Raw genomic sequence first — 26,083 nt, forward strand, 5'->3', positions numbered from 1 at the left:
GGACAAGCACTCCAGTGAGACTTGGAGTAAAAGAAAGGGGAGAGAAAGAATTTGACAGAACTTCTGTTTCATTTGGCAAATGTGATCAATGTCTGTAACAGAGATAAAATAAGCTGTTGGCAGAAGAACTTATGTAATTTATTGAAGAATCTAGAAACTGAGGTGAAAAGACAAAAGACAGACCTTGGCTAAAGCATGGAACATCAGAGGAAATCCTTCCACAAGCTAGAAAGCAGCTCTACGCCAGCCATTAAATCCCTCAAAACAACTTTAACCAAGCCTATTATGTATCTTTCATGCTTCGTATGAGATTCCAGTTCTGGTCTGAGGAAGTTCTAACCATCTCCTGTTGCAGTTGATGAGACAACAGGACAAGGTGACAAGAGCTCCTGAAAATCAGGTCCCATGTATGTTTAAACAGAAGTAGACATCAGAAAACAGATAACAGAATTTGATGTTAATGTTTCTCTTCCTTCACAACAAGGATAACAGCACTTTCCCACATCAGACTGCCATAGACATCAGCATTTACAAAGCACCGTATCATGAATGGAATGGAAAGAACTACAAGGAATATCATTCTCTCTGAAGAGACATGTTCAAGCAGTGTGCAATAAAGGCGGTTATAGAACTGCTTGATGAATGAAAAAAGATTGAATAGTGTTCTTGCTAGGCAAGAACTAAATATCCCATACACCAAAAGAAGCAGAAGTCCTGAAGAAACGTGTAATCATAATCGATGTAGATCCAGGGCACAATTATGCTTTACTATGGCATTTTCTAAATGTTATTTAACTTTGTGACTTGAATAATGTTTTATAACACAGCAGTGTGGTTGCAAATTGTGATGCAGGTTGGGTCAAACCTCATGTCACGGAGCCGTTATTGCATTTTAAAAGAAGGGGAGCCAAGAGCTGAGCACGATAACAAGGCCAGCCAAGACAGTGCCCCCACAGAGAGAGGTGCAGCCTCACAAAGCCTGAGTGATGCGAGCACAGTAGATCTGGTGACTTTAACCAAGTGCAGGCAATAGTCCTGATCAACAGGCAAGTCCATAATGACAAAGCATAAGTCAACACTGAAAGATCAGGGTAAAGAGTAGAATGGCAAACTATCATTCCTGAAAAAAAATCAATGCAGTAAACAATACTTACTTGATTTGTTTGTTGCATGGAATATCTTAATTTATCTGAGAACTTAGTTGTACTGAAATAGAAAAATCCTAAGTATATTAGTTGATTATTAGAGACTAATTTCACTTGGTTCCCACAAACTAGGGCAATTCTAATTCCTAGACTTAGTTGTCCTTGGCAATAAAAATGAATCTGTCACAAATAAATGTATTATATAGGCTTCACACTCATTAAGAGTATTCTGCTTTGAACGTGAAGTCATACAAAAATTGCATGAGCTGCATTCTGGAAATTGGGATTCTAAATTTAGTAAGACTGAAGTCTCCTCTAACATTTATCATGGGAATGGGAATAGCAATAAGCTCTCTCAAAATCTTGTTTAAATTTGTCTTTTTATAAATATATTCTTTATTCGGATATATAGTAGTGTATGTACCAATGTTTTTCTCCAAACCCGCTTGAATTCCTATCTCCAGCCTAAAGCAAACTCTGTTTTTATGTATATTTGTTGTGCAATCAGTTGAATACTGTCAAAATAATCTTCCTAGTGCCGTGAATTAGCTGCAAAAGAGCTTCTAATCTTTACTGAACAGTCATGATAAACTGTCAGGTAATTGCACAGTTAATTTTACTCACCTGGCGATCATAGTTGATTTGAGCTTCCTGCTCAATGTCAGAATCTAATTCTGGCACATCAGACAAATCTGAATCTGATTCTTCGCTGTAGGAATCAACACCACCTTCTGTATTAAAAAAAATAAATCAGTCAACATGTTGAACATCACAAGAAAAGAGCGTGTTATGTTTCATATAGTGTAGACTATATACAAAGCAGTTTTCAAGAACTTTAGGAGCTTAAGCAGCTTGTAAAAATCACGTGGCTTGATTGAATGTGTTGGGTTTCATTCCTGTTTCAATGCTGGGGCAGGAAGTGGCAGAGGGAATTAGAAAAACTGAGTAGCTAATAATACATTTCCATCACCTGAGAGAATATTGTTTTCTTAACAGGTTTTGGAGTGAAAACATACCGAAATGGTAAATAAAAACTTCCAATGTGATCACTATCTGTGTTTAAAAAGTTCTACTGTAACATAAAGTACTTTACCAAGTTGTGCAGGCGCAGGGTGAAGTTTTGCCCTTTTGCTGAAGGGAATCCAATTTTCAGCAGCTGCCACTATGTAGTTTATATAGCTTTTGTGGAATATTCTAAGTATCATGGATATAACGATATCATGGATATAACAAGAAAAAAAAATCTCAAGTACAGCTATTGCATATATGTGTGAAATTGCATTGAGAAGAAAATTAATTCAACACATATAGACAAACTTCTGAATGTGCTAGACAGCTAATTATGAAAATTTAATTTGGTCTAGTAATTTCCATCTAAATGTCTTTTTTCCACATACTTCAATGAATACTATTCGTGTATCCCTACACATACGATACTGCAGACAGTAGAAGAGTTTTTAATGTACCTTGCCTGAAACAAATCATTGCCTAGGGAAGCCAAATGTCCCAAACATGCTGAATATAGATGATTCCAGGGAATTATAATACAAATAATAAAAATATTCAATAATAACTTTTCTACTGGTGCTGTATTCTATATGGATTTTATTTAATAAATACTTCTGAAGAGATCATTTTTACCTTGTGGAGATGTTTCAAGGATGTCATTTGTTATCCCTTCAGGAATAAATCGCCACTGAAAAACAGAGTGATCAGCACCTCCTGTACTTAAAACCCACTGAAAATCGTGGGACCAACGGACATTGGTTACATGTGCTGAATGACCAACATATTTTCTAAATTTAGCTCCTAAAAATAAAAAATAGGAGAAAAAAAAATAACATTGCAACTAATAAAGTTGGGCTTTTAATGAAAACACATTCTAAACGCTCTTAGGAAAAATAAAAAAAAAATACTTAAACGCCTCGATATTCTGATACTAATAGTAATTATAATACAAAAATAAATGGCATAAATAATATGAATGATACGTTCAGTTCATTTTTCTGAAAAGTACCTAAAACTTGGCAGGAAGTACCAGATACACATAGGGTTTCATTTTCACCTTTAACGCTATTACTGCTAATGTGAACACACATGTATTAAGTATTGCACTATACACATAAACTCAAATTCACTACCAGAACATTTACTGATATGGAATCAACGTAAATACTACATTCTTCAGCAACACAAAAAACTGTCTTACCTTTCTTTAGGCATGGAAATCTGAATAATTTCACCAGTCCAAAATCATCTCCAGTGACTAGCACTGAACTGTTGTAATTTCCATCCACAGAGTTGACATCTGTAATGTTTGTGTATTTTGGCCAAATTCCATTCACTTCAGATCCTATCACACAGGTCCATGAGGCCCAGTGAATTCCTTTGATCTCATCCTTGCTAGTTAGATGCTTCCCAGCTGAAAATATGCAAGTGAATAGTCTGTTATTTGTTCTTCAGTAAACTCCATTTCTTTTCATCACTATTACTTGTGTATCCTTCTTGAGATTAGTCTTTTAACCTCAATAAATTATTAAGAGTCTCAATTTTAATTTGTATTAGCATAATCTCACATTTGCAGTATTTGACGACATCACACATCATACAAGTTTTAATGCAACTGTACATAAAAATGCTAAAACAATACAAAAGTGGAAAAACATTAAACATTTATGCAAGCTCTAGCCAAACTCCACTTGCAGGTGTACTATTGATGTAATATTTTTGTTGTTTTCTTCAAATAAACAGTGAGGTTTACTTGTTCATAGCTTAAGCCACTTGTAAACTTACATGGCATCTTGTAGAACAGTCTCTCTCCTGCACCATCGTTGGTTTGCAAGAATTTACTATCCACAGACCAGTCAATGTGAGTAATAAAACTAGAAGATTTGTTGCATTCTCCTGTTTTTTTATATCGCTGAGCAACCGCATAGATATCCACTGGGCCATCATTAGAACCCACGGCAAGGTAAGAGCCATCTGGTGAAAATTTCATTTCATGGATTACTTCTTTTCGGTCTTTAATATGAACTACCTCTGTCATGTCTCTGCAAGAACCAATAGTGAAAATGTGAACCGTAAACTTGTGAAAATACAGTCCACAAAAGTTTAAGATAATTATGAAGAGAGATGCACCGAATTATTTGTACAACGAAAAGCACATTTCAGAAAAACACACCCCCACTTTTTTTTTTTGAGAAGCTCCTATTGTTTTCATTGGTTATAAGCAGACTTTTAAAGCAAAAGGTAGAAGCACCTTCACATGCCAATGATATTCTTCATTGTGTTCACCTAATCTGAACTGTAAAACAATCAGCTGTCTATTCTAAACTAGACCAGGCAAATTTTTTTAACATAGAAAATGGAGAAAGAGTTCCATCTGAAGAGTGATACCCTGTGATATCTCACAAGACCCTGTTAGGATGGCCTTTGGGAGATACTCGTTTCTCCACACAGACTCTTTTGGGGAGACAGGCAAACAGTTTAGATTACAGGCTAACCATTAGACTGGCAAAGTTAGATATGATTTATCCCACATGTCATGACCCGCAAGCTACTGCTTTGGGGGTTCAGCACCACCACCACCACTGTCCACCAGTGCAAACCAGAGAACTGACAATACCTTGCACGTGTCTTTGAAAACAATCAAGACAGCTATGTAGTCTAGTTTTCAAAAAAATATTAAATTCTCCCCTATCAAATTACATTTGATGTAATTCCCTTTCCTGTCAATCAAGAAGCAAAATTTTCAAAGCTAGTGAATGTAAACAAAACTTTTGCAAGTAGGTTTCCCCAAATTCTTTGGCTATAAGGAAAGAATTAAAACTAACTAAATAAAAATCTTCCCCTGATTTAATTGAACAATGAGCCAAGTCTCAGTGCCATTAATTTTGTATTTGCAAAGATAATCCATATCTGATTAGAGATTTAGGCTGTAAGGAAATCTTGTGAGGAAGTGTCTTCTGCAGGTGTCACGCTTGTTTTACTCTCCATTTTAAGCTCTTTTAATATTTTTCCCAAATTCTACTTATATTAATTACTGCCAGTAGCATCAAATTTATGAAAATACTCAAATTTAATTATAAACCAATAAATTTTGCTGATGTATCTTAGAAATACTGATATATAGTACTGCTAAGAGCAGAGAATAATCTGTAACTGAAGACAGATTTCTGGGAGGTGCTGACATGAAGGGGAAGGTTTAATATCACTAATGATCGGGGTTTAAAAAAAAAACTATCAGAATAATTTTGTTAGAAATTTCTCTTAAAATGGTGAAATCCAAAATGTTAATAACAGTAGAAATTTTGTTGGGAAAATTCTTATTTATTCATACTAATTTTTTCCTTCAAAAAGTGCTTTGGAAAGAGAAATATTCTTATCTCTGCTTTATTACTGAAAACAAGTAACAATTATTCCATAGTGGAAAATACTGCTGCTGAGAAGAGCGGCTAATTCAGATGGACTCAGATCCTTCATGGCCAAGAAAAAAAAGAGAAAAAGAACCATGTAGCTGAGTAAATGATGAAAAAAAATGCCAACAATACACAATGTCATCATCCAGTTTTCCTGGCCCACAGGCTGTAGATTTGTTGCCCTGTAAGCAGGGTAAAGACAATTAACATTAGAAAAATACTAGTCTTTAAAAAGGATCTTATATTAACATCAGCAGATCACTTAAGTTTTGTTAAAGCCAATAAAGTAGTACATTATAGAGGTTTTCACAGATCTTTCATCAATGGCAGGCTTTTCCCTCCTATCAGCTGGTACTTTAAAGTGTTTTATATATATGCTTACCAAACAACTGGAGCAAGATAAAGGAAGCAGCAAATTCTTCAAAGTATCAATTAATAAAACTTCTATATTTTGAATCATGCTATTTTGTTTGGCTATTTCACGCTATGCCCAATTTTACATTTGACTTGCTTTTGCTTGTCTTCCTTAATAGTATTCCGAGGCAGAAAATGCCTAATGCATGAGATCCGTTCAATGCAAAAAAAAGGCTAGCCATCTAATATGAAAAGAAGATTTCAGACGTATCTTGCAAATGTTTAAAAACTTCTTCCAATCAGCAATTGTTTTGCCTGGTATCCATTCTTGTATAAGACAGGAAATGAACATGATCAAGAAGATCATCTCTCTCAAAACTGTTATCTCTGTTACGCACAATTCATTTTAAAAAAATATAACTTTGGAATAAATAAAGAAAAGACCCCAAACTTGGCAATCTCAAATTTTGTCAACAATATTACTAAGACCTAATATTTTGAAGTAAATAAAGCATAAGTTTTCTCCTCATTATCAAACTACCACCTTTTAAAATACCAAGAGATATTATGGAAGCATATGCTCAATTTTTACTCTTTGTTTCTGATAGAATGCCAAGTGATTTTTCTCTTTTTTATAGGAATAAAAGACTTTAGAGTATGATTTTGAATTACTCAGGAAAAAAAACTACTGAAGTGGGAAACTGATGTAAGATTTACCTTACCTTACTCGAAGAACAATGAAGGAGCCATCCTTCATTCCAAGTGCTAACTGTGATCCATCAGGACTGAATGAGACACTCCGCACTGCTTCTTCCATATTACAACGAGCGATCAAGGCATGGTCAGCAAGACTCCATAATCTGCATCAAAGGAAAGCAGCAGATTTTTCCTGACTGCACAATATTTCAGTATCATCAACAGTAAAAATAAAAAGCCTAACTCAATTGGTGAAGGTCTGTTTGTATGTACACCTTATATTAAGATTTTAGAATGCATTGAGTTACTTTCCAACCATGGAATGAAGATAAATTTGCCAACACAAGCTTATAGGCTTATAGAAATTCATTTTTTAACTCAAAACTTCTTATCAATCTAGAAGAGAAAGTTTGTGTACAGTGACTGCCTGAATCATTACATGGACACAGAATATTCTAATGGTGACACCAAACATCTTAGCAAATGCTATCAAATGAAGCTTTCAGACACCTTCAAGTGAAGTTCCAGGTTCAAATTTCTTTTGAAATAAAGGAGTCTTTTCTATTCTCAGTTTCAGCAGAGATGGCACGTCAGACCTGAGGCACAGATCCATGATAGCAGAAAGGAAAACAGCTAAGGTACATAATCATTTGACATTATCTCTGATAGAATTACTCTAGATGAATAATAAAAAACCCCGTGGTTTCTGTAGACGCAAAGGGTCAAGGCAGATCAGACTGAAATTTTTACTGAAAATGAAAGCAATACTTGAAGAGCATAAATATTCCAACTACGGGGAAAATTTTCTCATAAACTTGAACGAACTAGTAGACAAAATTGCACACTGATTTGCTAAAACACATGATTTTAAATAAAAAGAATCTACCAATAAATTATTCTGTAAGATAGAGAAAAGCAAATGATGTACCTATATTTCAAGAAGGAATGGAGGGGGTTTTCTAGATCACTACAAGCTGGTTATTCAGATCTCAGTAGTATGTAAGACTTCTTAAAAAAAATAAAGAATAATTAAAAGTATGGAAGAAAGTGCATAAAAGACCTCTCAGAGTAGAAAAATTAAGTCAGCAATACCAAACTATCTTTATTTTGAGGATGTAAATGTACTGCATTTGTAAAGTATTTATAAACTAGTCAGTAAAATATTTGAGTAGTAGCATATGTGATTATGGGTCAAAGTCAAGGAAATGACAACTTGTAAAAGAACTGTAATGTGATACTGGATGAAGTTTTATAGCAAGCTTTACAGAAAGAAACAATTGGGCTAGATGGGAGAGACTACTGAGATTTCTAGGTACAAGCTTTGAAATAGTAACTTTCAGTATTTTCACTACGGACACTGGTACAAAAGATGAGAATGCTAATGAGATTTGCTATGGACAGCAAGCCGGGAGGCACTGTATGCCCAGAGATGGATTTATCTTATTGGAAGAAACAGAGATTTCTTGATGATGAAAGAAGTAAACATGGAATGAAATCTAGTCAAAGCTTTTCAGAGATTATGTGTAGCACTTTCAGAGCCTTACGTCTAGCACTGTTCTGTAAGCTTGAAACACAAGTGGTACCAGCAAAAAGAAGTCAGATCTCACATTGTTTTTCATTTATAGAGTGACTATGATCCATGACTGAGTTGCAGACAGGAAAAAAGAAATTGGATCCTAAAAATATATCCTGGGCGCTGTTCCAGAAGGTACACTAAAACAATAGTACACGACACACAGAGACCGCATCTGGCATGTTCTTTACAAGTTATCTCAAGAAATCGGATAAAAACAGCAACAGATGCAGGGAAGGATTATTAGTATGATTAGTGTGATACAGTTTTCAGTCTCCTAAAGAAGACCAAGAGAGTTTAACTTTTATACCTTAGTGAAGCAAGGATCAGGAAGGGTCAGTATTGCTCCCAAAAGTCCATCAGTAAGATAAATGTCAAAGAAGGAGAAAATGTTAAGTTGAAGGACTGTGTTGGCACTAGAACAAACAGCATAAGAAGAACACTGAATATAGCCTGAGAAGAAGGAGGTTTCTGACGACCCCAGCAACAGTAACATTAGATACAGCCTTGAAGTAGAGTAACAGGAGAAACAAAGATAGAGCTTGAGAAATTTAGTAAAAGGGTTATAGAATTTGACTGCTTGCATTGAAAAGAAACCCTTCGGGCCTTGTTAGGTTAACGTTATTAGGATGAGACTAGAATAAACAACCCTGAATGACGCTGGTTTCCTCTTAGGTTGAGAGAAGGATAAGAAAGGATAAGAAAGAACTTGAAAAAGCTTCTCTGTAGAAAAAATCGCAAGTACCATTTCCTGGTGAAAAGAAAAAGGATGTGGAATGCTAAAACTGTTTTCAAAGACAAAAGAGAAGTAGATAAGATGCAAGACTCTTAGCAGCCTTGCTAGGGAAAAGCTATGAGTCCAATACTATAAAGAATGAACCAGAAAGGATTTGGAAAGATTTTTAAAAAACCACCAGGATTAAATTTGCCTCCAAAATATTATTTCCAGGTGGATCACTGCAACCAGAACATTAGAAGTGTAACTGCAATTTGTGACAATGTAAGCAGAATAATTCAATTTTCCTTAAAAAAGAAAATCTCAAACTAATGGAAGGGTAATTCCAAATATGAAATTTTAGATTTTATAACAGGAAAAAAACCCAAACCCTACAACACTTTGCACACATTCAGGCATTTGAACATACAAGTGACAAAATAAAAGCCTGGCTTTGCTTAAGACAATAGAGTAAGCATCTCTTCTGGCAAAATGCTTTAGGTCGTTGATTTTGAAAAGCCAGATAAATAACTATTTCCATGTAAAAACTGTATTTCTAAATAAGGCAAAGATTTGGTTTTCCCATTCTTTGGCAACTTTCCTATGCATTTATTTAAATGACTGAGTTTAGACATTCTATATAGACTCATGAGACATTGTTTTATTAGTCAATATTCCAGTCTTTTCTGTCATATACCTGGCAGGTAAATTTATTTATTGGAGCGCATACTGAATACAGTCTCCCACGAGGCTTACTAGCAACCACTTTGTTTGCAGAAAAATCCATAACTGACGACAGAATATTTACTCCTGCTTTGTTTCATTCAATTGGTAGAACATTGCTCCACATAAAAAAAAAAATCTGAGATATAAACATTCTACTAGATTCATATAAAAACAGGTTCTAGTCAATTTTCATATGATTGCAGGAATACAGAAAGAGATCATTCAAGAAGACAGACAGTATAGTGGAGATGTTCTGCCAGAACAGCAGCTACTCGTGGTCCTGCAGCCAGACATACAAACACTACATTACAAAAAGACATGTGTGAGGTCATTGAAAAAATGTAATAAATAACTCTGTATGCCTCTTAGCATTCGGATGAGAGTGATGCTTTCTTCCTGTTCCTATTGTAAGAGACAGGAGGCAGGCAATATTGCCTAGCTGACACGCTTTTGAATTTAAAATGTAGGAAAGCTATATTTGGCTAGAGCCTTCTCTCAGCTGTGCTAGGGAAAAGTCTACAGTAACACCCCTTAGTTCTATAGAGGCCCTTTTTGTTTAGATACCTCTTTTATATAAGAATATCATTGGGCCCACTAAATACTTATTTGTAAAACTACTTAGATTTATATTATATAGCCACTCTTCAAAATAATAGGTTAACCAAATACTAAGAAAAAGTACACAATGAACAGCAATACAGAAATATTCTTGTTAATGCAATTTAATTACTAAAAAAAAAAGGCAGAAAAATCCTTTTGTGCACTTTATCTTAATGAAAATATCTATGTATTTCACTGGAATTCCTCACATGAAGCCTCAGTATGTAAAAAAATAGCACTTTCTTCACTAGAATTCATATCCCGTATTCTCTAGAGCCTAATCAGCTAAATGGATGTGTGACGTAGCGCAGTACAATACCTGTAACATTAACAAACACACATTTTATAGAATGGCAACGTTCAAAGGCATCAGTAATATAATAACTATAGCAGCCGTAATAATCATAAGAGCTCCACTAATTAAGGCTTTATGTGCACAAAGAAAGTACTTGCAGTACCTTTCATGGAGGGGCATAAGTTTGTTCTAAGCACACTGTGAGTCAGCAGCACGTTATCCAGTCCCAAGTCAGAGCTGAATTACCATGCTAACTAAGAGATGAGTCCAAGATAATAAATCCCAAGTTTTAACATGGCTTATTAGCTTGAGGGCAGCACAATGCTAATCCCAGCTTTGCAGCTCTTGTTCCAGAACTGGCTTGCATCCTACTAGAATGAAGGCAGTGTGAATTTGTGCCTGTCTATAAAACTGTGCAGGCAAACTCAAGCAGAAGAGACCACCCCATGTTTTATAAATTGAAAGAATATTGCTAATATTTAGGAAACAGGGAGGTAATTTGACTGTACTGAACAGCTGGCAGTTGTGTTGGTTTCACAGTTTGGACTTCAATTATGGTTAGAAAGAGAGGAGAGATGGCAGGAATAGGAAACAAATACAAGTAAAAGACTGAAAAGAAAGAGAAAAAGAAATTCCAACTAACCAGCAAGCTTCGAGGCAGGGGTGAATCATAATGTGGAATCTGAGGGAGCATAAATTAGAAGATGTATGTATGATAGGAAACTGATTTTTCCCATTGAAATATGGCCAAATGGTAGAATCCACACGTATGTTTCTGAAACAAGTTGACTAATTAATAGTCCATAAAACCTGAAAAACTGCTCGGTAACTGCCGGGCATTGATTTGAAAATACGCAATCAAATTATCTATATAAGATGAACAGCAGCAATCATCCATCTGGCATAGGGCTGGAGAAAAACCCGGTGGAGGGGTTAGAAACTAGGATAGTAGCACCAGGAGAAACTGCTAAGGAGGACGTTAAGAGTGTCGGAACTTGGGAAAACAAGCTGTTATGAGCCCCACTGCATGCACTGTTCTGCGGGGAAGAGGGCTTCAGGGCAAGCGCAGAACCACAGTTTGAGGGAAGACTCTGGACACTGCCATAATAAAACCCAGTCTCCCAAAAAATATTTAAGTGTATGGGAGTACATCTACTACAGTGAGAATCTCAGTTTAACCTCAAAACATTACTATAAAGTCTCACTAAGCATATTAAAAATGCTGGTTTTTTCAAAGGCTTGCCAATTTGTCCAATTTTAACAGAGTCAGGAAGACACATCCTTGACTTTGTCACAACTTCCACAAATCGGTATACAAAGATTGAAATCTCTCTACAAAGGCTTGAGGCACAAGCACTACAACTAAACATCTGAAGAATCTTTTTCATTGGGGCAAACCAGTGTATTTCCATTAATCTCATTTTCTGGCATTTTAACTGAATTGGTTTTAGATTAGATTTTCTAAATACTTATGGCTGAGTCACATGCCTGCTGTGTAAAACACTGGCCAGAGGTATTTAGGTTTTAGATTTGTTGAACATTATTAACAGAAGAGAAGTACATGGTGACCATTCTCCCTCCAGATACCTACACCTACTGTTCAGAACAGTAAGGAACTAGTACTTAAAGCAGAGTATGTAAATCAAGCACGTCTTGGACAAAAATTCTGATTACTTTTAGATGATGTGTGGAGCCCAGATATGATGGCTGAAGAGAAAAAAAAAAACAAAGCTACTATGAAAAATACAGGAAAAAAATTGTTGTCTTAATGGAGACTTAACATGAAGCCAGAAAATAAATAAATTGCAAATATGTCAAATTGACACTGGTTAAAAATGATGAGTACATGAATGAATAGATAAAATATAAATAAGATCTAGCCTTACCGTACAGATCGATCATCGCTGCCTGTGACTGCTAAAGGCTTCTTTGGGTGGACCGCCAGGGCCCAGAGCTCCCCTTCACAATGACCCTGCATAATCAGCATGGGTTTATCTCTTTCTCTTACTAGCACCTCAAATATTTCACTGTCCTGTGTCCCTGCTAAAAGTCTATCCGCTTTCCAACAGACACTTCGGATGGACAAACCTGACAGGGGACAGAATAATCTTAGATTAATGGCAATGATGAGACACAGTGATAGTCAGTACAGTGAAGATCAAGACTTCAAGAGTTAATGTATAATGACTGTTATGCTTTGACACTAAAGTCCTATAAAACACCACAGCTGATTAAATCTCAAAACAGTTCTGTTGAATTATCTGCATTTGATAGAAAAAGAGAAGGCTCAACCCTGGGAAAATGCTGAGTAGCTAACATTGCTGCTGCCAGTTTCCTAAAGGATCAAGCTCTTAGGCTTTGCATATAATCTGGGAATTTATTTTAAAAAACAATTTAATTTCACACGATTTAAACATTTACATTTTAGATTAACTAAGGTTCATGTGACTGAAGCTGATTTTATCCATTTTTTTAGTACTTTGCCTTTTTTGCGCATTTAAATAAAATGTTCAATAACATTTTAATGCTGAATTTAAATGGTTTGTGCCCATTCTTTACCATATCAGTCACATCTGATTATTTAAAAAAAGAAATAACAAACCAAAAAGCCCCTCAAGACCCAAAACCAGTAGAATCTTGCTTTGCATAACTTTTGAAGAGCTTGATCACAAATCTGATCCTAACTCTACAGATGGAATTCTACTAACCATAAGCTTAAAAATACCCTCCTAGCAGGCTGGGCAATCTGATCACATTCTTTTGTTGACTGCCTCCAGTGTTTGTATTTTCTGTTCCAGTATATGAAAATTAAAGTTTGCGTAACGGGGCATGATGCTGCGAGATGTGAATGAGTAAAAAATCCATATGTCATGTAGCCAAGGTCAGCCACGTCATTATTTTAACATCTTTTGGAACCAAATATACAATGCAATTAACTCCTGGTCACATAAATAAAATATATTGTAGAGGTTTTGTGTCACCTGTTGAGAAGGACAAATTCGTCTTAATTTATTGCCTTGTCCATTTTCAGTACCCTTTAATTTTCACTAGGTCATTTATGACTTAGCTAATTTTCTAACTGAAGTTACAGCTTATGTCTTCTTGATACACATCAAAGGCCACACAAGGAATGAAGTTCAGACGTTAAGTGGAAAATGGGTGTTGTTATGTTTTAGAATAAACATAGTACATACATCTTTAGTTGTGGGAAAAAGAATGTTTTCCATGCAGCACTGCACGTAAAGAAAGGTATCTATTATCAGATTTTTTTTTTACTAACATACTTATGTATTTAAATATAAAAGCCAAGCCTATAATCAGATTGTTACTGGTGATGCATCTTATTTGAAAAGTGTTTGGTGCTGGTCAGCAAAGGATGACTAATAAATCTGTCTGCTGGGGGTAAGGAGGAGATCTTCCTGACACCCTAGAAAGAAGTTTTAAGTTTGATAGCTGATGCCTTTGCAAACTGCTTTGGGAAAAAAGTAATTGGAAAGGAGGGACAGAAGGCCCTAGGTAAGCAGTTAAGGCTACTATCGTTGCTAGAAGTTACATATGTGCTCAAACGCAGTTTGACATAACTGAAAATTAAACACGATTTCCACATTCTGTTAGTAGTAAGCACTAAATGGAAGGGACCATCAGTGGATGACAGATCAGACAGAAACAGCAGAAAAGGATAGACACACAACAGGAACATGGCAGGCAAGAGTTATATCACGTAGAAAGATCACAGAGAGAGAAGAAACCCTGAAACAGGAAAAAGATAAAACATTTCTAAAATTACGGTGACAGGGTATAAGTGCATGCTTGGATTTTATAACCCGCAGCTACTCCCCAGTGTTCTAAGGTTTTGTTGTTTTAGTCCGACCAGCAGTCCCACTGCACTTTCCACAGATACACTGTGATGTCTTTTTACTTAGTCTTAATGATTACACTCACAGGCACAACACCTTTGACTAAGCTTTGATAAAATCTTGCAGGCTTGCTTAGGTCCATTTCTTGCCATCAAATTAGGCAATGTTCTTATTTTGACAAACAAACTTAAACCTGAAGGATTTAAATGCTTTGAAGACAAGATTTGGACAGTGTTCAAGTTTGTAGTAATCACTTTAGGAGTTTTTAAAGATTAGTCATCATTTACACACAATTCTAAGTGACAACTCAATTCACTTTCTGAAAATGATTTTTTAAATACTTTTGCCAAGCAAAAGATAGCAGAAACCTCTATTGACTGTGTTTTAGCCATATATCTCCTGCTACAGTGTCTAGTTCTACTTAGATGCTCTCATCTATACATTCTGTATCCTGTAGCATTTAGGAGATGGTAGAAACAATGGCGTCAAGTTAGAATCACACCATAGCATGTCTGATGAAAATTCACCTTCAGTATGTCCTTCATTGATTTAAGTTCCATCAAGATAAAACTCTCTTCTCAGGCAACCTGTAGAAGCACAGCCAGGTGCTTTCTGCAGGCAAGGTACTACAAGAAGTCACCTTTATGAGCACACTACAGTTCTGCTCTAAGTTTTAACTTTGAAGTAATAATTTCCCACAGAAGATAAGTACAGTCAATTAAAAGTAGCAGAAGTCAGCTAAAGTCTGTTTTACATTGAGTGTGGACATGTCCCAGGCAGCAGTAAGAGAGAAAAAAAAAGTTTCTACTCTGGTCTTACAAATATGAGGGGAAAAGCTCCTTCCCAGACTCATTTCACAAAGAACCAAGGAGGTTGAAGATGCACGTTTCATCTGTGAGCGTTGCTTTCTCCATGTCACCTTTCATATATGTTATTCTGAATTTCATTAAGAATGGACTACCTGTAAGACCGGTATTAGCCAGAACAATCTGTCTAACCCACACATACAGCCTTATTTCTCCACAGTTTTTAGAAAGTATTTCTAAATTGATAAAAAATGCTGTACATTGTCACAAGGTACTGATACTGCTTTTTGGAAATTAATGTAAATAAATGTACATTCTTGCTACAAAACACTACACAAAGCCAGAACTACAGAGCAAAGGGACAACTGGTTGGGTATATTTGACAACTACTTTGAGGGCTATATTCCATGAGTTTACACTACATTACGACACACTGGTGCAGAAGCGTGCATCTAAGGCTACTCGCAGTCTGCTTTTTGAGTCCAGATACTGCAAACCTGTGCATTTCAAAATATTAGAATCATCAGCTTATTTGATTTAACTAGGATGAAAAATGAACAGAACAAGCCTGTTACTATATTACGGGTCAAAATATCCATAATTAAGAAAGAGCATTTTATTCTTAGTGGTCTCCTGACTGTTCCAATGGTAATTTTAATAGGAAAGGTAGGTCTAAGAACATAAATTAAGAAGCAGGAGAAATTAACATTAACCATTACAAGGGTGGCTGCCAAAAGTGTGTAAAGCCTACTTCAGGCCAGCAAACAGAGTGCTATATTCTCAATCCAATTGGGTGCATAGAATTCCCAGAAGACTAAGATTTTTATAAAGCATGCATTACGACCTATGGAAACTATAAGTGCTCTGAGGGTCTAATAAAATAAAGTGATGACTAAGCTTATAGGAAGCATGATCAGATTCAACAAATACGATGGTCAAGAATTTAATAACGTTCTCTCTGTTAAATATGCCAAGTGCTACCATTCCAAATTAATTTATTGGAGTGCTCAGATGCTCAGCATCTTCGAAAATCAGGTTCCATAAATGTCAATACATTAACTGAACTGCAATTAATTAAGTTAAAGACTGGCTAAATTAATTCTCTTATCTTTTTATGTTTAATTAGTTTTTATTTATCTTCTTTTATTTGCATGGTGGGGAGCAGCAACTGTAAGCATCTGTCTGTTTATACTATGAAACACAGAAAACTCTCAGGCTACATCATTGTCAGAGGAAAAGAGGGAATACAGATCTCAAAAGTAAATACAGTCATTAAGTAAAAAAAATCACCAGTATGCAGAAACATTTAGGCTTCAAATTAAATCCTGTCATAATCCATTATGTAGCTGTGTGAAAAACCATTAAAGTAATAGCTCATTACCTTTGTATCCTTGTTCAGTCTCCCTGAGATCAATTTTAGTAATTGGTTTGAATTCAGTGTCCCATAACCGAATGCAACCATCTCTCCCTCCAGTGGCAAAACCTTCCTCACAGGCATACATACTAAAAATTCCAGCCTGTTAACCAATAGTATAATAAGTTTTAATGTCCTTTACAAGCGATTTAAACACACAAAGAAACGGGTTTTGAACACTCTCGTTAAAGGCTAGAAACTGGTAGGCAGCAAAATGTTGTCCAACCAGAAAGCAAACCAGCAAACACAGAGGGAACACTTTTATTTCAAGTGCTTCCACCTTAGTGATTGTGTAGAAATTTTTGTACAAATACCAATGATACAGCCTGATTACAGAACTTTAGATTTGGGTTAGGTAATGTTATCACAAGGAGTATCAAATAAATAATGGAACACTTAAAATAAATAGTTGCCCAGAATAAACAAAAACGAGCAAACAAGCAATACAAATATTCTTACAGGTGCGGAGATGATTGAGACATTCTTTCATGAATGCAGTTCAGACATCATTTGAAATCTGACAGGAACTGAAAGACTGTCAATTCATTCTCTTTGTTGAAAGACAAGTTTCTACTATAGTTTGAGTTTTTCATCATTACTGATGGCAGTGCTGTACTACATTGGAATAGCTCATGGAATGCCTGCTGATTTGTATTTTACTAGGAAAACCTCTCAATTAAGACAGAAATTGAAATGCATGGAAATGAATACAATGAAGTGAAGACCTCTGTTTTCAAAGTGGCTTGTTCAATATCTTAATAAATTAATATTTCTACTAATTAATTATAGAGATGAGAAATTGGGCAAGAGAATGCATATTAGCCATGGCAAACCCCATAATTTACAAGGATGAAACAGAACACATTATATAGAAAGAGATTGTATTTCATCATTCTAATGAATTCAAGGAGAATTCTGTAAACAAAATTCTGCAAATATACTACATGGGTTTACTGTTGGCCAAAAAATATTTCCATGTAACTGGAATTGCACAAACTCAAAACCTATCAATTACACAGTAGCTCTTCAGGTAAGATGTCCCACTAACCTCAGTCTGACTGCTTTCATAAATTAAGGATTACTTCTATAAATAACGATTACTCTCCTGAACACTTAGATCAAATTTGAAAAGCTACTATCAATCTTGATGCACTGCCAACATAATGGTTTCTTCTAGCTTCCCAAAATTAGTTTTCAGTGCCCTTTCTAGAAAGGTTCTAGAAAAAAACGTAGCGACAACCATTAGATTTCGTATCACTCTTAACAATACTTGTTTCTTTCTGTTCAAAACCCTCATTCCAGAATGCCATTAGCCACAAGGACATTCAAAAGAGTAGTTCTCAAATGCATTTGAAAGAAGACATGAAAATCCTACTGTAGCTTTACTGAAGCAACAACAGAGACAAATTTATCATGTTAGTGTGGTTAGAAATCTAACACTATCCTATATGCTCCCCTTTCTCTCTGTAATTATACATGCTCCAGATTAGGGTGAAGGGTGTGCTATGAAGCCAATTGTAGTAAACTGTCTTTGGAATACAGTCAGAGCAAAATTCACAGGTTAAAGAGGCTTACTCCACGTCGAAGTTTTTATGAAGAGTCAGTCTTCAGTGTTGGGAAATGTGGTGGTAATTTTCTATTTAAATAAGATCATTTGGTTACCAGCTGTTTTTAAGTAAAGTAATCATAACTGAAGCTACTCCACCTACGAAACTTCACATTAAGAAACCTCACTCTAGATTTAGTCTGATGGGTTAAATCAGTGCTATAAATATCAGCAGTTCTGTCAATTATCAGTTCAGCAGGAAGCATCTGTTGAAAACATGTAAACCGATGAACACTCTTTGACATTCTTCTGACCTAAAACAGAAGAAAACCTTTGTATATAAGCCTTCAAGAAGTCTTTCAATTCAATGAACAGTTAATTTCAAAAACACAACTTACACTATGTGCTCCTTGAATTGTGCGGACTAAGTTTAGCCCTTTCCAAACGTAGATGTCTCCATTTAAAGCACCAGAGTACGTGATATCTTCTTTTGCACATGCTAAACAAAGGATAGTTTGGAGATCTCCTGTTTTACCAAATATTCCTCTCTTTGCTGTCAGTGCATTTCCACACAATGTCCAAAACTGTGAAATATAAATGGCAGATAAGGAAAAACTTCTGCAAAATTTCTGGTTTTTCATATTAGCGTGCAGATCTCACAGATATATGTCCTTACAGAACAGTGGCTGGACGGAAACTTCAATGACTCCTGTAGCACTATCAGAATGCCCATTACTCAAAAAAATGCACACCGACTAAGGAAATTCCCAGGCAAATGCAAAACAAAAGGATCAACCTGTTTGAGAAAGCAGGCATAGTTCTGACTCACTACTGCTATTCTACTCCAACTCATTATTTCCCTACCTTTTATCACGGTTTGCTGGGTGATATCTGTCAGTATGAATGTGCAGTTTTTCAAGTCAGGAATGTCCCGCTTTTCTTGTCTGCAAAGCTTAAAATAAAGCTAAAGCTCTGAAGAAATTAAATACTTTATCTTAAAGAATCTATGTGCCTGGAGTAGACATTTATGCCCCTTTCCAGAGTACAGAAAGAGATGCTTCCCTCAAATACAGTTCGATTTACTGAGGAACCATCTGTTGGTTGGAGATTGCAAATGCTTGTGTGTGAAACAACTGTCTCTCAATATGAGAGGTACACCAAGTGTGGAATAGTGACTTTCTTGACTTCTACACAAAGTAAGTTTCTGCAAAACAAGGATGCAAGACTGACTAGGGAATAGAAAGAGAGTCAAAATGACACAAAGATTGTCTTACAAGTGTGTCTATAGTGGTGGGCTAGAAATACTCTTTCTTTTTTAATCATTTCATTATGTTTTTAAACATAATTTTATCAAGCAGAGAGGACAGTGCACTCAAGGATCTGATCTTCCTAGGAAGGTAAAGAGAATTTCAATCAGACGTGCAAGAAAAATGCTGAAATATCCAGGCAGGCCAGCTCTTAGATTTTCTGGATGCATGCAGAAACAGAACAGTAAATGTGGTGTAGCGCAGCCCTGAATGGACTTGTCAGCTCAAGTCTTTATTAGGTGAGGCATCTGTGCTCTGCAGCCTATTGCACACTGGAGGGAGACCTTCAAAGGTTGGACAGGAATGTTGGAAGTGTCTGATACAGATGCCTAGTGTCTATCTCATAGGGTCAATCTGGCTATAAGCCAGATTTTTTTAGGTCTTTCTCTTTGTATTTGCTCCTACAAATTCCTATAAAGTTGAATTCTGGAACACACTTGGATCAAAGATTTCTCAGATCCTTCTCTATTTCTGATTCAATAATTTTTACCTTTGCCTCTTAACATGAACCAAGTTATGAAAAGCAGTGGGAATGCTTCCCTCAGGGCTTTCATTCTGTGAGTAAAACATACACTGTCCTCACTTTTGGTGAGAAGGGCAAAAGAGCAGGTAGCAGTGTTAGGAAATGGGTGGAGGGAGGTCCTGAGCTCAGAGTGGGATTCCTTAGCTCCTAGGCTTTACCACAGCTTTTAATATCTACTCATCCAAAGGAGCCAATTGAACAGAAATGCTAAAGGAATAAATGGCACTATTCCCGAGTATTATTCCCAATTCTCACAGTGATACAGTAAGTTTAAAGCTGTTCTTTTCATTCCTTGGAAGTTAAAGTAGTTATCATATTCCCACAGCCTTACCACTGTTTGAGCCCCACTGGAGGGGAACGTCTCATCATTTCCCCTCCACGTTTTTTTTGGGTTTTTTTTGGCATGCCTATATCTATATGTATGTATTTTGCCTGGTATTATGCATCTTGAGGGTAATTACGGCCATTTTAAGCAGAATACAGGTGCCAAACAAAGACAGGTTTTGGAAAACAGCTTGTAGAATACAACAGATGGTATCGCTTCTGCCAAAACCACCCACAGTTTGAAAGCAGTGGTAGTTTTAAGGGCACAAGCTTCTCAGTAACCAGAACTAGAGATATTAGCTGGTTTCCTAAATTTCCAGTTAAAGCTCTTCCCACCCCAGTCACGTGAAATAATTGCCATCTGTTAGGAATGCTTCTGATGAGACAAGAGAAAAACAGAAACCTGCAGGGAATATTGGCAAACAGAAGAATTTCTTTCTAAGCTTTTTCACGGGCATGAGAATGTTTTAGCCTCAGCTTATAGTATATATGTAAGTTTATAGTTAAATCAGCTCCAGAACACGTGACTTAGAGGAAGCAAATAGAGGGGCACTAGAGTTTTCATTTGTTCACCTCTGCAGGTGTTGCATACCTTCTCTGTGGTATTCCTACAAATGCTAGTGGAATGACAGGCAACACAGCAGTTCATTCAATGAGTATGTTTAACTTTGTTTCTTCTATACCTGCTCCGTGACTTTCTGTGATGCCTGATGAGAGCAATCACTAAAGGCTGAGACAATTTAGGTGGAATGGAGAGGTCAGGGAACCCAAAACTTACAAATATACAATGATGAAAATTATACCAAATAATCTTCCCAATTTGCTTAAGTGGATCTGCACCTCAGTCACTGCTAATGAATAATAAATCAACTTAAAAAAAAAAAAAAGTTTTGCTGAGAAGTTCACAGAGTAAAGAAAGATAAATATAAACTGTCTTATACTCAAAGCCCTTACCATATCAAAGGACAAATTTATTTTGTGACATCATCCACTTTTTAAGAAGTAAACAATAAAAGCTGTTTACCTTTATGTGTTTTACTCCACAGCTGACTATTCTGTTTGGTTGATACTGGTCCCAGGAAATATCGAATATCTGTTAAGAAATATAGTAAGTTCATATTTTAAATTATACCATAATTGCATCTAGGCTTGCTTTTACCAATTTTTAGGCATAATTTCTAATAATTACTAAAAATGAAAGAACATTATTTAGGTAAATTTGGAACTCTTTGTAAACAAGGATTAAGGCAAATATGCAGACTTCCTCACATAGCTCTGTTAACACATCTCATTTGACCTTCACTTTATCAACCAATTCCAGCTCCAAGATATTATTGAATAAACAATATTTGCTGTCTCAAATAAAATAGGAATCGTGTAAGCTAATGTTCCTCAAGTTTAGGAAAAAAATATCACTACATTTATCTTTATTCATTATTTTAGATAAAACGTACAGAACCTAATTTAACCTGATTACCAAAAGATCTCAGAGACAAAATGGGTGAATATAATTCATCTGAACTAATCTAGAGATAAAATTTAATTCTTCATTTTGCTTGATGTTACATTTATAATAGCATGCATCAAAAAATGAAGCATCAGTTCCTGTGCATCTTACAAGAACACACTCACAGCATATTCTATAACTACGGAATTACAGCAAATGGAAAATACTGTATGAAGTTTGGAAACAAAGCTTGTATTTTGGCCCATATTTTCAACAACGTTATCTTTAGACTTCACCTCTGGCATTCAGCTTTTCAGTGTCCAAGCTGAGAACCAATGGTTTGAGCTGTTAAGTATACACCACAAAGTAATTTCAGTCAGCTTAAAGCTACATATTATCTTAAGCTTACCCATCATTCATTTTATACACAAGGAAACACTGCCTTCCTATAAAATATTTATTTTGATTATAAACATCAGGATTTACCATAGTTTAAGTACTGTTTTACTTAAGCATTGTTAGAACACACAAGATCTTTCACCTTCAGAAATGTTTTATGATTCGTGCATGCTAAATCATCAGAATTTGTGGCCTAATTAGATACGCATCCTTCCCGCTCCCCCTTCAGGGTCAAATATCTTTTTTTTAATGGTTTTGAAAGCCTACTGAGACTAAGATTTTAGTACTCCTTGACTGTCCTGGAGTCCTCTGCTAATTCAGAACCTGATCTTGTACCTACTGAAGTCAGCAACAAAACTTCCACTGATGTAACTGGAAAGTGAATCAGTTCTGAAAGACAAATCCATGTCAGGACTAAGATCCTGGTGGGTTGGGAACATTGTAAGTAAAAATTAAGTATCAGATTTATTCAGATGATGCATAAGATGCAGATAGACTGTACGCACAAACTGTAAAAAGGGTCTATTGCACTGCTTTGTCCATATAAATACTCCACCATGTGTAGTGTAACTTTATAATACCTCAAAATTATAATATTCTAACACGTTATAATATCATAAAATGAATAAGAAAAAAGCTGTCAGAATGTGTCCACAATTTATATCAATGCATGCATTCTTGTGCTTATATGTGTTGAGGAGGTATTTTGCTTATGCTAAATCTGCTCCAACTTTTCATAAACCTGAATAATATTCTAAACTCAGACCTGCTCAGCTCTTCTATTTATTGATATCGTTATGATTCTTTACCTAAAGTTAATAGGTATAAAAGGAATATTTACTCTACTTCTATTTCTCCTACAGGTAATCGTCTTAAGCAAAAATATAAAGGAGATCATTAAACTTTCCCTCAGGATAAAATGTCTTTTTGGTATACTCAGAAAGGACATTATCTTTGTCCACTGAGCTAGCATTTCACATCTTATATAAAAAGCTATAAATCATCCTAATCAGTGCATTATTTCCACTCTAGGTCTGCTAGATGGTCAGTTCAAGAATCCATCACACGACCCCATTTACTAACACTGCTTTGTGCTCTGCCTAGTTCAATAAAGAGAAATAAATACCTTATTCAGTATTTTAAAAGCCAGGTAGAATGATCAAAATATTCTTTGCATTAACCTAATACAAGCAAAAATTATTTTTAAAATATTTCTGTAACTCCCAGACAAAATGCAGCAAACCCTTCATACAATTACCCTGTCTGAATGGCCCGTAGCTGTTGCCAGTAGTTTTCCTCTCTTCCAGTCCCAAATACATACTGTGTTTTTGGCATCCAGTCCCACAGAAGCTAAACGCTAAGGAAAAACAGTAGTAATCCAGTTAACAGAAAATCAACTCAAAAATCAGTTTACTGCACATCAGATTATTCTGTGTACAAATGGATTTTCCCACATGACTTGTGTTTGAGCTACATTGCAAAGGCACAATCAAGGTATTCACATTTACTATTTGTTCACTGGAGAAAGCACTGAAACGTCTCATCTTTTCTAAGCCAGGTTATTTATATCAGATTACCAATGTCTCAAGTATGATTCTTATCATGAAAGATTTGAGATGCTTCTTTCAGGTGCACACCATTCTAGCATTTTGATCAATTAAGTGAATGGGAAATAAAAGCTCTCACTATCTCCAAATACAATTTTGTTCATCATGCTCACTTTGTTTAACTTTAGAATCAGAATTGGATATACTTGTAATAACTGCCTTTTACGCAGCCTGGTATATCAAATCACCAATTGAAATAACTAATAGTATTAATATTTTCAAATCTCAATCATGCAAGAAAAAAAAGGAACAAAGTAAGATGGAAGGGAAAAATCCTTCTGCATATGTTGCATTTATTAGATATAGGAAAAAGGGCAGGCAGGTCTGATTCTCATTTTCTTTGCACCCTGGTGTTGAGAATAACTACTTGAATAATTAAGGAAGAGGGAAGAAAGTAGATTGCATACATCTACAATGTATACAGAATATCAACAGTTTTTGCAAAGTTTGTAGTTTATTTCCCTTCCAGTGACTGTGCTAATTATATCCAACTTTACATGATTTCCATTTTTAGTTTCTTATTAGGTGACAACTTTGACTGTGGACCAGACATGGTAGAACTGTGCCAAATGTACTGCAACCGCACATCATGGATGTGATGCCAACATATGTTGGATAGGGACATGTAATGGATATGTCCAACATATATTAAGAAAAAGAATATGCCTGAGCAATTTGCACGATGGGAAGATGGTAACCAATCTCGTAACTCAGTAACACAATTTATTAAAAACAGCCATATTGCCTGTCCCTTGTTCTTCTTGTTGTCCTGTCTAATAACTTCTTCTCATAAGAAATTAACAGCCTCACTGAAGCTCCCATGCATTTTGCTCTGTTATAGGAAAGACTGCATTTCAGGAACATACAATAAATGAAACTTTTGGCCTCAGAACCAAAGATGAGCAGATGAACCATCTGGTCCAAATGGAGACGTTTCAGAGATTATATTGACCAGACCTTTTCCTTGATGATTTTCTTCAAGATGACTTGCAAACTGAATCTCTTAAATTGAATTTCCTTCAACTAAATGTCCCTTATTTTTTGCCTGACCTCTCAATAGGCAAATTTGTTTAAAGTCTGAAGACATCTGTTGTAACACAAAAGGACTCAGTCAGCAAAAAAAGCAAGTGTAATTATCGGAGATTTCTCTAAAAGCTGTATTAAAAAGAATACTAATTGCAGTAAAGCTGTCAACTACTGACAACAAAGAGAAGACATCATTATTCATAAAAACTCAGAAAGCTCAAGTTTTCATTCTGTAGCAAAATAATTCACAAACCAGGTACTCAATGGCTTTCAATGTCATCTATAAACATAAAAACATAGCGTACATCTTCCTTCTTAGGACAGTCACTATCAAAAGCTTCTAGTTTAAATGCAGTAAGTACACATGCACTCTTCACTGCCTTCTTAATAGTTACAGCTCCTTTATTTTAGTACAATTATATATATCTTTTTAGACTTCGGTTTCATGAGAGCTGACAACATGCGTTATGCCTAGTGCAGTACCCGAACTCTACCTAATGAATAACACACGACCCAACCAATATCCTACCAGCAAAGGTACTAAGAAACACAGCATTAATAGGAAAAAACCAAAACAAAACAAAAATTCAAAACCCTTTTCACGGAGTTATACCATAAGTTTGTCCAAATTCAATCTACTTTTACATTGTCTTTCACTGAAATGAAAATACCTGAGGACTTATTAAACCAAACTGTGTGAGAATCTACTGCAGGAACTTGCAAGATATCAGGTAGTCAGAAGATTTGATTATTACATTATATCAAGATCTGGTTGAAAACTTCCCATATGTGAATCTCTGAAATGGTAGATAAAGGTAGGTTCAAAATTTGGGGTGCTATCACAGATGTGTGCTGAATATCTGCATTTAACCTGGAACAGCATGCTTGATTATTAAATGTGTGGTAACAAAGAAAACCAAATATTGCCAGTTAACAGTATAAAAATATTTATTTTCATAAGGAAATGTTGTTATAGCAAAAAAAAGTCTTATTTGCCCTTGAGGAATCTACACCTACCCAGGTGTATGTGTGTGCTGATCATAATACAAGATATTTTTCATGGAACCTTCACTGATTCCATTTTTTTCTCACCTCTTTTATACTCTTCCCTTCACCATGGAAACCATGGCAGTACTTACAGTATCTTTTAGATTTGTGATGTGAACATCATCAGACCTGAGCTGTAACTACCAGTCAGGAAATAATCGTTAGTGGGGTAGATGGACAGTGAAAGTACTAGGGGAAATTAAGAAATATGTGCTATTTTCTTTTAACATAGATCTACTCAGGAAGGTCTCCTGCTGG

The 26,083-nt window shown here is 35.6% G+C and overlaps 1 protein-coding gene across 8 annotated transcripts in view; it reads right to left on the reverse strand.

Moving 5' to 3' along the window:
- Positions 1-26,083, reverse strand: part of EML6 (EMAP like 6) — a 116,573-nt gene that overhangs the window by 49,954 nt on the left and 40,536 nt on the right. For 7 of the 8 annotated variants that reach the window (XR_011336808.1, XR_011336810.1, XR_011336811.1 and 4 more), the window contains exons 3-12: positions 23,404-23,502; positions 21,324-21,392; positions 18,544-18,729; positions 16,567-16,702; positions 12,409-12,610; positions 6,640-6,777; positions 3,939-4,195; positions 3,355-3,567; positions 2,787-2,954; positions 1,770-1,876 (exon numbers count right to left, since the gene is read on the reverse strand). Coding sequence is in view for 4 of the 8 variants with exons in the window: in XM_069850244.1 (XP_069706345.1) it covers positions 1,770-1,876; positions 2,787-2,954; positions 3,355-3,567; positions 3,939-4,195; positions 6,640-6,777; positions 12,409-12,610; positions 16,567-16,702; positions 18,544-18,729; positions 21,324-21,392; positions 23,404-23,502 (1,575 nt within the window). In the remaining 4 variants the exon portion in view is untranslated. The remainder of the gene's footprint in view (positions 1-1,769; positions 1,877-2,786; positions 2,955-3,354; positions 3,568-3,938; positions 4,196-6,639; positions 6,778-12,408; positions 12,611-16,566; positions 16,703-18,543; positions 18,730-21,323; positions 21,393-23,403; positions 23,503-26,083) is intronic. The other variant, XM_069850245.1, reaches the window with a different exon arrangement.

The sequence above is a fragment of the Phaenicophaeus curvirostris genome, chromosome 2 (genome assembly GCF_032191515.1).
Source record: "Phaenicophaeus curvirostris isolate KB17595 chromosome 2, BPBGC_Pcur_1.0, whole genome shotgun sequence".
In the NCBI taxonomy this organism is placed as follows: Eukaryota; Metazoa; Chordata; class Aves; order Cuculiformes; family Cuculidae; genus Phaenicophaeus; species Phaenicophaeus curvirostris.